The following is a 12,366-nucleotide window of genomic DNA, read 5'->3' as shown; positions in this document are numbered from 1 at the left end:
AAACAAATAGCCAGCACGTGTAGACACAAAGTCAGAAAAGCTAAAGCACAGAATGAACTCAGGCTTGCTAGAGAGGTTAAAAGCAACAAAAAAGGCTTTTATGGGTATGTTCGTAGCAAAAGGAAGAACAAAGAAACAGTGGGGTCACTCAGAGGAGAAGATGGTGAAATGCAAACAGGGGACACAGAAAGGGCTGAACTCCTCAATGCCTTCTTTGCCTCAGTCTTCTCCGATAAAGAAAACAATGCCCGACCTGAAGAATTTGGAGCAAATGATTCAGCAAAGCAAACACAGCCCAGAATAACTAAGGAGATAGTACAAGAATATTTGGCTAGTTTAGATGTATTCAAGTCTCCAGGGCCAGATGAACTGCATCCAAGAGTATTAAAAGAACTGGCAGATGTGATCTCAGAACCACTGGCAGTCATCTTTGAGAATTCCTGGAGAACAGGCGAAGTCCCGGCAGACTGGAGGTGGGCAAATGTTGTCCCTATTTTCAAAAAGGGGAAAAGAGAGGACCCAAATAATTACCGCCCAGTCAGTCTGACATCAATAGCAGGGAAGATTCTGGAGCAGATCATTAAGCAAACAGTCTGTGAGCACCTAGAAAGGAATGCTGTGATCACCAATAGTCAGCATGGATTTCTGAAAAATAAGTCATGTCAGACTAACCTGATCTCGTTTTTTGACAGAATTACAAGCCTGGTAGATGAAGGGAACGCAGTGGATGTAGCCTACCTAGATTTCAGCAAGGCATTTGACAAGGTGCCCCATGATATTCTTGTAAAGAAGCTGGTAAAATGCGGTCTTGACTATGCTACCACTCAGTGGATTTGTAACTGGCTGACTGACCGAACCCAAAGGGTGCTCATCAATGGTTCCTCTTCATCCTGGAGAAGAGTGACTAGTGGGGTGCCACAGGGTTCTGTCTTGGGCCCGGTCTTATTCAACATCTTTATCAACGACTTGGATGATGGACTTAAGGGCATCCTGATCAAATTTGCAGATGACACCAAACTGGGAGGGGTGGCTAACACCCCAGAGGACAGGATCACACTTCAAAACGACCTTGACAGATTAGAGAACTGGGCAAAAACAAACAAGATGAATTTTAACAGGGAGAAATGTAAAGTATTGCACTTGGGCAAAAAAAATGAGAGGCACAAATACAAGATGGGTGACACCTGGCTTGAGAGCAGTACATGTGAAAAGGATCTAGGAGTCTTGGTTGACCACAAACTTGACATGAGCCAACAGTGTGACGCGGCAGCTGAAAAAGCCAATGCAATACTGGGCTGCATCAATAGGAGTATAGCATCTAGATCTAGGGAAGTAATAGTGCCACTGTATTCTGCTCTGGTCAGACCACACCTGGAGTACTGTGTCCAGTTCTGGGCACCACAATTCAAGAAGGACACTGACAAACTGGAACGTGTCCAGAGGAGGGCAACCAAAATGGTCAAAGGCCTGGAAACGATGCCTTATGAGGAACGGCTAAGGGAGCTGGGCATGTTTAGCCTGGAGAAGAGGAGGTTAAGGGGTGATATGATAGCCATGTTCAAATATATAAAAGGATGTCACATAGAGGAGGGAGAAAGGTTGTTTTCTGCTGCTCCAGAGAAGCGGACACGGAGCAATGGATCCAAACTACAAGAAAGAAGATTCCACCTAAACATTAGGAAGAACTTCCTGACAGTAAGAGCTGTTCGACAGTGGAATTTGCTGCCAAGGAGTGTGGTGGAGTCTCCTACTTTGGAGGTCTTTAAGCAGAGGCTTGACAACCATATGTCAGGAGTGCTCTGATGGTGTTTCCTGCTTGGCAGGGGGTTGGACTCGATGGCCCTTGTGGTCTCTTCCAACTCTATGATTCTATGATTCTATGATTCTATGATTCTATAAGAAAACCCTTTTTGCTCCTTCTTCAACTGCTGCCCTGCAAACTTTCCGTTCTAGACGTGGGACAAATTGGCAAACATCGACAATTGGCACTCTAGTTTCTGTTCGAATTTCCAGTCATTCCTAACCTGCACAGTCCCAACCTCGCTGCTGCACTGCCCCAACCCTGTCTAGACAGAATGAACTTATGAAAGAACCCATGTGAAACTGGCATGGATCAGGAAAAGGCTAATACGTCAATTCCTAGGGGATGGGTGGTTGAAGACATAAAAAATGCTTAATGGCTTGGTTTGTTTGATAATAGGAACCACCAGCCATACCGGCATGGAGGGGGCAGTTGCAGGATGACAGGGGTGTGATGTCATCACAGGAAAAATGTTGGGGTGTAATGTTCGGCGCTCCCTCCTGCAAAACTCAGGTTGTAAACGTGTAGAATAAATCAGATTTATTAAAGACACTAGTCTCCACTGGGCCTCATTTTAAAAGAACACAAACCCTGGTTAAGTTCCAATTTTGCTATCACTCAGCAGAGATTGAGGTGACCTCAATACCATTTGGGGGTATGGCCTTTCTCCCTTACTTAGGCCATACAATAATAGTCATCTGTCCCATCAGCAAAGAAAGAGGCAGATAAGCTACAATCCTGGTCCACCACCATGTCCTGCTTGTTTCTCTTACCTCTTTGGGCTGGTTCTCTTCATCACAAAACAGACAATGTGAGGACTGGATGTACCAGCAATTCAAAAGTTGTTTGGGGACTGACAAATCTGTTTTTCTTTGTATCACTCTCTGTGCTCTGAAATAGGTGAAAGATGGAGGAACTTCTAAACCTTCTCAAGTGAGTGAGTGAGTGTGTGTGTGTGTGTGTGTGTGTGAGAGAGAGAGAGAGAGAGAAATAAAAAGAAAAAGAAAAAGAAAAAGAAAAAGAAAAAGAGAGGAACTTGAGTAATGGTGTGTGTGTATATAAGGCCATGAAGTGAATATGTAAAATTTAATGTCTCCCAGCCACTTACATTTTCTCTCTTTTAACATTTTGTATAGTTAACCACAACTTGCTTCTTCTCACCTTTACTATTCATACCTTAGATTGTGTACCGTTTATCAAGAGTGATAGGTTACTTATTCCTTACATATTATTGAATTACATATTATTGACTAAAGAAATAAAAAGAAATATTATATAAGAGTGATAGGTATATAATTTGGAATAAAGCTTTGTTCTTAGGTCAATAGCAATATTTTGTACTGTCTAAAAATGTAGTCAAACGTTTGTTTTCATCTGTTTTGTGATTTGTTTGGTTGTGCTACTTTGTAAATCTTTTAAATCAACTACCACATACCCAGATGAAAATCAGCAGTGAGGCAGTAGCCTTTACCTGCTGCTGCTGCTGCTGATAAATAATAATAATAACTCAAGGCACCTTACAGATAAAAACAAGAATTGCTAAAAACATAGAAAAAGAAATCATTAAAAACACTGAAGCATTAATAGAATTAAAACAGTATCCATTTACCTGATCTCCCATCACTGATGTCACTGAAGCTTAACTTGCCTATGGGGCAAATGCACCACTGGGACTGTGGCATTGGCTCTGCCACTGTGTTTTCACCACGCTGGCCTTGGCCCTGTCCCTCTAAGTAGGAGGTGATGGGAGTCAGGCAAAGTGCCATCACCCCGCTGACCACTACTGATGAAAATTAATGCATTACCCCAGTGGCGTAGCGTGGGTTGTCAGCACCCGGGGCAAGGCAAGTAATTTGCGCCCCCTAACCCGTGGATTTGCGCCCCCTAACCCGTGGATTTGCGCCCCCTAACCCTAACCCCCAGATGTTGCGCCCGGTGCGGCCGGCCCCCCCTGCACCCCCCACGCTACGCCACTGCATTACCCAGCATTCCTCAATTACATTTATGGTTAATAGCAGCTTCATAACTTTAGTATCCTTGATTTCTAAATTTATTAATGGTGTTCGTTACTGATGAGCTATGTTAACAGATTCTAAATAGGTCATTTTAAGTACTGTTTTTATTGCAATGGTTGTTTTCTATTATAAGGCACTCTGGGCTCCTCTTCTGAAGAAGGGCAGGATAGAAAACAAATGCATAAAGAGTAACCTTTGCATCCATTCAATAATGCCATTCGTTTTGTTTCCAGCTGCTCTTCAAGTGCCCAACACAAACATAACTTTGGCCATTAACTAGTTCTATGGCTTTCTTTCTGTTTTAGGTGGTTTTTTGGTGGTATTAAACGAGTGGATGCTGAGAAACGGCTGCTATATCCTGAAAATCAGGATGGAGCTTTCCTGATCAGAAACAGCGAAAGTCAAACGGGTGAATTCTCTCTTTCAGGTATGATGACTATTTTCTCTTTCTTCTTTCTCCTGGTGTGTGTGTGTGTGTACACACACACACACACACACACACACACACACACACACAGTCTTGACCTTATTTCTCCTGGGTTTGTTCATGAAAAATCTCTGTGATTATTTCTTTCACAAAGGTACATGAACTGGCAATAATGCTAGAACTTAATAACTTTTAAAAAATATTTTAAATTGGGGAGGGGGGAGGTTTGCTTATAATTGAATATGTGAACTAACAATGCAAGCTTATACTTACCTGCTCTTAAGTAAGCGCCACTGCATAGGGCTCACTCAAAACATTTTGTTACCTGCAGTTGAGGATAAGATGGCAGCTTCAGCTTTCCATCAGGAATTTTTAAATGTCTAATGTTTTACTTTTTTATGTGCTGTGAGCCGCCCGGAGTGGCTGGGGAAACCCATCCAGATGGGTGTGGTATAAATATTCTTCTTCTTCTTCTTCTTCTTCTTCTTCTTCTTCTTCTTCTTCTTCTCTTTCATGTACTGAAGTCGACTAGACTAGCATTTGAAACTTATTTCAATCCATCATACTCTGAGTTTGATACTCTGAAGTTGGGGGAAAGAGCATTTTCTGATCCAAAATTAACAAACGGTGAATAATACATTTTTTTGGTAGTCTTTACATCTCCCTTTAATATCACACTTGCCATAAAGTAGCAACAGTGGTTCCTCAGTTTGCCAACTGTGGTGGTGTCTGAAAGTAGATATAATTCTGTAGCAGAATCAGGACCAGCCCTACCAATAGGCAGAATGAGATGACCGCCTCAGGCAGCAGATGCTGGGGAATCGCAGCAGCAGCTACCTGACTATGTCCTAGGGCAGAGCTGTGTGTGTCAGGTGGCCCGTCCTGAACCTCTACAGTTAGTTTGTGGCCTCAGATGTGGTAGAAGACACTTTCCTGTTGCCAGAATTGAAATAAGTTTCAAAATTAAGTTTCCAGTACGTTTCCGTGAACAATTCAGAGTGTTGGTGCTGACCTTTAAAGCCCTAAACGGCCTCGGTCCTGTATACCTGAAGGAGTGTCTCCACCCCCATCGTTCAGCCTGGACACTGAGGTCCAGCGCTGAGGGCCTTCTGGCGGTTCCCTCATTGCGAGAAGTGAGGTTACAGGGAACCAGACAGAGGGCCTTCTCAGTAGTGGCACCCGCCCTGTGGAACGCCCTCCCTTCAGATGTGAAGGAAATAAGCAGCCATCTTATCTTTAAAAGACTGAAGGCAGCCCTGTTTAGGGAAGTTTTTAATATTTAATGTATTGTTTTTAACACTTGATTGTAGCTACCCAGAGTGGCTGGGGAAACTCAGCCAGCTGGGCGGGGTATAAATAATAAATTATTATTATTATTGTTGTTGTTGTTGTTGTTGTTGTTGTTGTTGTTATTAAATGCTAGTCTAGTCGACTTCAGTAGATGGAAAGGTGAAGCTGCCATCTTATCCTCAACTGCAGGTAACAGTTGAGGGTGAGCCCTACGCAGAATGACTCCCATCAGTTCTTCCACTTCTCCTCATGCACCCTCTAGCCCCACCATGCATATGGAAAAAGACCCCTAACATATGTAACCTTCAAATTTGATCTTCATTCAGATTCTCTGTATAATAGTACCATAAAAGCATATGAATTACAGTGCACGACTAAAGACTTGGGGGATAATCTAAAATAATATACTCCATATGACACCTACACACCCTCTAATGGTAATTTGAGATAACTGCATGCTTGATAAAGCTTGACTGCTTAAGGAAGATAGGGCTAAATATTCATTTAATATACAATTGCTGGTGATTAAAAACTCAGTTTACATGAAGACCCCTAAAGATGCCTGCCAACTGTATGCAAATAGTATGGGCTGCCAGTTGGGCACATGTAATGTGGAATGAGAGCTCCAACCACATAGACTCCGTCTATGTGTACACCCTGTACCTATAAGATACATTTGAAGCCCATTTTGTCTCTCAGTGAGTTCTGGGCAATGTAGTTTATGCCTCACAGGGTGAAAATTCCCAGCAATCCTTCACAAACCACAGGGCCCAGAATTCTTTGAATATGCTTCAAAGATATAGTCTGTACACACTTGCCACTCTGCTACTGGCAGTCATCGAGGTCCGAGGTTACGATGAAGTTGGAACTAAACATGGCATATGATGCCATACATTATGCACATTGCCTAAATAGTGCATGGTGTTTAACAGCTATGACCTCCTGGCATTTGGGAGCTTGGGTGAGCATAAAGCCATAACACATAAAGTTTTTTTAAAAATTGATTTAATATTTCAATCTATGAGTCCTCTTTGGGTTATAAATAGGGCTACTGTACCCTAGAGGTGTCTAAAAATAACTCCTGTTGGAAGTATAATGTGCAGTAATGGTCAGCTTGCCATTTTATAATGACAGAATCATGACATTTTCCTCATCAGACAAGAATATACACACGTGTGTCTCTGAGGTTAGTATGCATATAAAATATTTTGTACTATTTTATTAAGGCACCATATGGTACCATATGCAAGTAATACATGATGGTAAATAAATAGGGATATAAAGGTCTTACAGAGTGAGCATAATTATAAGAAGTCAATGTAATTTTATTCAGGGGTAAGTTATCCTTATTTCAAGCTTCATTCAAGAGCATGGCTATTTCCAACTGAGGTAGCCCATGCCTGGCAGAGGGAAAACAAACCTTTGAAACCGAGTTTAACTTTGGCGGGGGGTTGTCAGTTGCATCCACTAGAAATATATGTGTTGTATTATTATTATTATTATTCCCCTGTCATTACATAATACACCATTCAGGGCAAAAGCTCATAAGACTGAGTCACTGGAGACTCATTTAGGAGGCATGTTTCCTGGCTGGATACTTGACTATATTATATTATGATGTGTGTTGTTTTTATTCAAGTCTTAGGCAATTCACAATGCCTTCCTTAGGGGAAGGGTCGTAGCTCAGTGGAAGGGGATCTGCTTTGCTTGCAGAAGACTTCAGGTTCCATGTCTGGCACCTGTGGGTGGAGTTGGGAAATGTTCCCTGCCTGGATGCTGGAGAGCATCTGCCAGTCAGAGTGGACAACACTGAACTAAATGGCTCAACATCTTGACTTGGAATAAGGCAATTTTCCTGTGTTCCTTTGTTTTTATTTTTTCTAGTACGGGACGGGAAGGTCGTGAAGCACTACCGAATCCGACGTCTGGACAATGGCGGCTTTTTTGTGACGAAAAGGAAAACTTTCCCAACCTTGAATGCTTTTGTCAGATACTACAGTCGTTCCAGCGACGGGCTGTGCGTAAAGCTTGGGAGGCCATGTGTAAAGGTAGAGCTAACTCAGGACATTTTCCTTTCAAAATGGAGTGAACTTTTGATGATTGAATTGATAAGTACTTAACCCTCCTTCCAGCCATGATAATAGTTTAAGAAATGATGCATAACTGCACCATGATATGGGATGGCATATCAATGATAATGAAAACAAGAGAGCCATGCAATGTTTGAGATATAATTGTATGGCCTGGGGGAGAACATGCCAGCATGTTACTTATGAAGTCACAGTATAAACCCATATTGAGATGGAATCGCCACCCTCATAACTCTAGCTGTCTATAAGTACTGACTGAAAAACAAGAACTCAGAACCCCATCAGATTCCTACAGGCAATATTTTGTTATTCTAAAAGCTTGCCTGGTTCTCTCTCTTTCTAATCTAGGGATATAATCATCTTTCAGATTCTAAAAGAAGTATCAACATTGTCCTCCTCTGAACCCATTCCAATCTGTCTACAAAGTTGAAGAGACCACAACCAAAAGCAAATCCCCCTGAGACAACCCCCCCCCCCACAACTCTGATTCACATCAGAGACCCTGCTATGTGTCCATCTATGAGAGCCATCCATTTGGTGGGTATGGGGAAAGGGCTTCCTTGGCAGTGGCCCCACAACTGTGAATTGGCTTCCAAGAGAGATCAGGCAAGCCTCTCTCCACCCACCAGATTTTCAAGCAGCATCTGAAGGACATCTGTTCTCTGTCACTGTTATGGAGCAGTTTTAAGTGGGCTGCTAATGTGGCAATGTTTGATGAGACAGCTATGCATTTGGATCCATACATTATATCGGGGGAATGGGAGACACAGCAGAATGGACCCTACCCTTTCCTGTCAACATATAATGTAAAAAGCTCCCAGAGTGCGCAGGTCTGTGCCACTCCCTACAATAACATAAGTCCTCAGAAAATGGGCCAGTACTGGCGTATCGCCAGTGTGGTGGCACAGGAGAAGGGATGGTGCCGTGGCTTCTGTGGTAATGTGAAGAACCCAACGGTAAACAGTGACAGTCCATCCGTCACTGCCTCTTTCTGCCAATTCGCACTGCAGGGGACCATTGTGGGACCAGGAAAAGGTACCAGCTCTTGATATCTTTGAAAGTGTTGAAATGATGCTTCCCTGTTTTTTAAAAAATAAAAACAACATAGAAAATGGAAGTAGCTCTGGCCTTTAGGGTCTGCTGTCCAAAGCAATAGTTTCCCTCTGCTTCATCATTAAGACCGGACCTTCCTGTTTTCATGGGAGGAAGTGCCATATAAAGAAGCACCTGGCTGCTTGTGGGAAGTTCTGCTTGGTTTACTGCCCTCCCCCCGCATTCTGTTTAGCACACACCCTCTTAAATCGGTATACCTGCATAGATACAGTTGTTTTGGGTTTGTTTTTTTAAAAAGAAAAGCACATAATTTATGTGTGCCATTTTTAATCCTATGCAGACAGAAGTTCCGGCAACCTATGATTTGTCATACCAAACTGTGGATCAGTGGGAGATAGACCGAAATTCCCTACAGCTCTTAAAAAGACTAGGTTCTGGCCAGTTTGGCGAGGTCTGGGAAGGATTATGGAACAATACCACACCGGTGGCCATTAAGACGCTAAAACCAGGTATGTCAAAGAACACCTCTGACTATTTCACCCTCAAAATCTGCATAAAATCTAAATATAGTCTTGATTTCAGCAAGATTTACTTCAATGTATGGGTGGTTGAGAGCACTGACAAACAAATAGAAAGTGCTATTTGTAGCCTTCATTGTGTATACTGCATTTCCTGCCCATTCAAACATTGAATTCAATTATTCTCCTAGCAATTTTTATTTTGTTTTTGGTGCAAAAGATCTTACACAATCAAGAACGAAGAACAAATATATTCACTGTGGGAGTAGATGATGAAAATAAAACTGGTTCATCTTCTGCTCATGGCAGATATTATTTTAAAGCATATAATGGTTCTTTTTCTTTATGTTCTTGAAAATGCACCCAGAGTCGCAGCTATTTACTGTTAAGATTAATTTCCATCAGTCTATTTCCTCCATTCTTTTAAAAGCTCTTATGTACAAGGATATCAGTCTGAAGTGCCTTCTTAGATATGTGCATGAGCTTTTGCAAAGCCAGAGGGGCTTTTTCAGTTCTCTATCCAAGCAACAATTTTTCCTTCTTGTCTTGTGTTGTGAGTGCCTTTTTAAACTTAGGGGAGTGAAAGCTTGTGATGCAATATGATGTTTGGAAAAATACCCACTGCAATCCTTTTTTGGATCAAGGTTAGGGGATTCCTCTGAACCTGATGGGGCGAGGGCTCATTTGGGCTCTTTTCGCCTATTTGATAATCATACATTTGGGGAATCTAGTTGCTTCACTGGTTGCAATTTTCAGTTTTGCCAGTTATTTAGCCATGCACTGAATAGCATAAAGCAAGCCACTTTCCCAGTTACGAAGTAACAATATACCACACATAAAGATAAATGAGAGAAGCTTGCAAACACCATGTGGCATTTACTAGGACTAATACTGGTATAAGGCAGCTGTGATCATTTGCACTTACATAGCATGAGTGTCAACAGATAATGATTTTAGAAATACAGTATAATAGTGTTGTGCAATTGTATCTGCATTCCCTATTTGACAGACAACATCTTCTGCTTATGTATTTACTTATTCTCAAAAACCTAATAAAAATCATTCCAAAAAAGGTGGAAATGGAGAAACAAATGCTAATGTAGCCATTTCTAGTGGCTTCCCTACACACGCCACCCACCAATCATGACATTGTGCACTGATGTTCCCCATGCAAAGAAGGAACCAATCAACACATAGCTGCAACATCATGATTATATTGGCCTAGAGCAGGGGTGGGAAATATCAGGCCTGTGGACTTCTCAGTGTGTCCCCCACAACTCTCCCCAAACCACTGTCTCCAAGCCAAACCCTTCACTGGTACAGCTTTTGCACCCTCCAGAATTGCATTTACTGGAATGTGTTGTTGAACTCTGATAACACTTCTTGTTTGCCTGGATGGTAAGTAGAGAGGGGTATCTGGCTGTATGGAGTCCATTATAGTTTCCAATTCCTCTCAATCATAAATTCTCTTAGATCTATTTGCAGTGCTAAAATGTGATTAGTGACATGACATTTTGGGCAGAGCGATGGTGCAACTGAAGCTAGTGGCCACAGGATTTCACTTTAGTTTTTATTAAAGAGAAAAGCAAATAGCCACTGTCCTTTGAAAAAAATCACCTGAATACTGACAAGATTTACTTAAATTCTCCTGGCAATATACGGTACATGGGGAATTTGAAAGTAATATCAGATGTATTTGTTCAAACCTTGTATATCATGTGTTGTATTTTAAAAATTGATTGTATTAACAGGCCTGGGAAAAACATCTATTTGTTTTAATTCATGTCTTTAAAGCACTTAGAGCACTTTATTTACAACTTATCATAAACATTTTTTTAAATTTATTTTCATGTTGGCAGATGATTGGAAAGTCACCTGTCAAAGACTTGTTGAAATATATGCCCTTTATTGTACACAGTGTTGGTCTATTATAGAAGTGTAATAATAAAATATTTATTGTGAAGTAGGAGAGGAAACAATTTATCCATTTAATAAAAGATAGCATAGGGAAATTATTTCTAGGAACACTGATGATTGCAAAGTTGCACAGTTAAAGAGTTTCATAAGATAAAACTGCATTTACTCCAAACCATCCCCCCTACCCAAGATTGGTTAAAAATTGATCTTTGATCCTGCAAATGCTGGATTAAAAGTCTAAATGATTAGTCTGCAGCCTCTACATTTTAGAAAGGGCTTCAATTAACCTCACAGAGAGAGGCACAAGATTCCTAATTAAACTGGCAGCAATCTTCATAAAAGCAATGCAGTCCCATGAAGCATTAAGATATTTTATTAATACATCCATGTTGGGTTTGTATTCCCCCCCCCCAAATGCTGCCAGATGCATTTGTAAGACAGGTTCACCCATCATGTTGTAACAGCTATTTATATGTATGTTGGCACCAGCTCTGCTGCTGGATGCAATTGCTGTTGAATGTTTTCCAGAAGCCCTTTAATTTTCCAGAAGCTCTTGTAAGAAAGGGGTGGGTGGGTTTCAGACAAAATAATGCCTTGCGAGAGTAGGTTGCATTCCATACTGACTGTCCAGTGGATATTTAGCTAGAGACATGACCAGAACAACACTCCCCTTCTTGTGTTACCCATTAACTGGTATTTAGACTGCCTCTGACACTGGAGCCAATGGTGCCATCACAACTAGTTGCCATGAATATCTGTATCTGTTTAATCCCCCTTTAAAGCTGTCCAAGTGATTGGTGCTCACTGCATTGTGTAGCAAATTTCCCAGTTTAATTAACTGTGTTGTGTGAAGAACTAATTCCTTTTGTCTGTGCTGAATCTCTATTCACTTTTATTGGTTGATCCCAGGTTCTAGTATGATGCAGAAGGGAGGAAACAATTTCCCCCTACCAATCTTCTCCACACTTCCCCATCATTTTATATACCTCAATCATGTCCCCTCCCTTAATCACCTTTTCCTACTGAACTATAAAGCCCCAAATGTTAAAACCTTCCCCCATAATGGCGTTTTTCTAGCCCCCTGATCATTTTGGTTGCCTTTTTCTGCTTTACAATGTTCTTTTTGAGGGGTGGGGACAAGAAGTGTTCCGTTTTCTGAGTGTGGTTGCACCGTAAATTTGCATGAAGTCAAATAGGCACTTTTATTTTCTGTTGTTATTGGCACTTTCATTTTCTATTGACTGCCAGCATTGAG

General features: G+C 41.4%; 1 protein-coding gene across 1 annotated transcript in view; it reads left to right on the top strand.

The window, feature by feature from the left end:
• Window positions 1-12,366, top strand: part of FRK (fyn related Src family tyrosine kinase) — a 57,042-nt gene that overhangs the window by 18,851 nt on the left and 25,825 nt on the right. Inside the window, exons 2-4 of the mRNA XM_081186725.1 lie at window positions 4,122-4,243; window positions 7,418-7,581; window positions 9,017-9,185. Coding sequence (XP_081042851.1) covers window positions 4,122-4,243; window positions 7,418-7,581; window positions 9,017-9,185 — 455 coding nt within the window. The remainder of the gene's footprint in view (window positions 1-4,121; window positions 4,244-7,417; window positions 7,582-9,016; window positions 9,186-12,366) is intronic.

This window comes from Podarcis bocagei (genome assembly GCF_964188305.1).
Source record: "Podarcis bocagei genome assembly, chromosome: 3".
NCBI classification, from domain to species: domain Eukaryota; kingdom Metazoa; phylum Chordata; class Lepidosauria; order Squamata; family Lacertidae; genus Podarcis; species Podarcis bocagei.
This window is presented reverse-complemented; position numbering and strand designations above follow the sequence as displayed.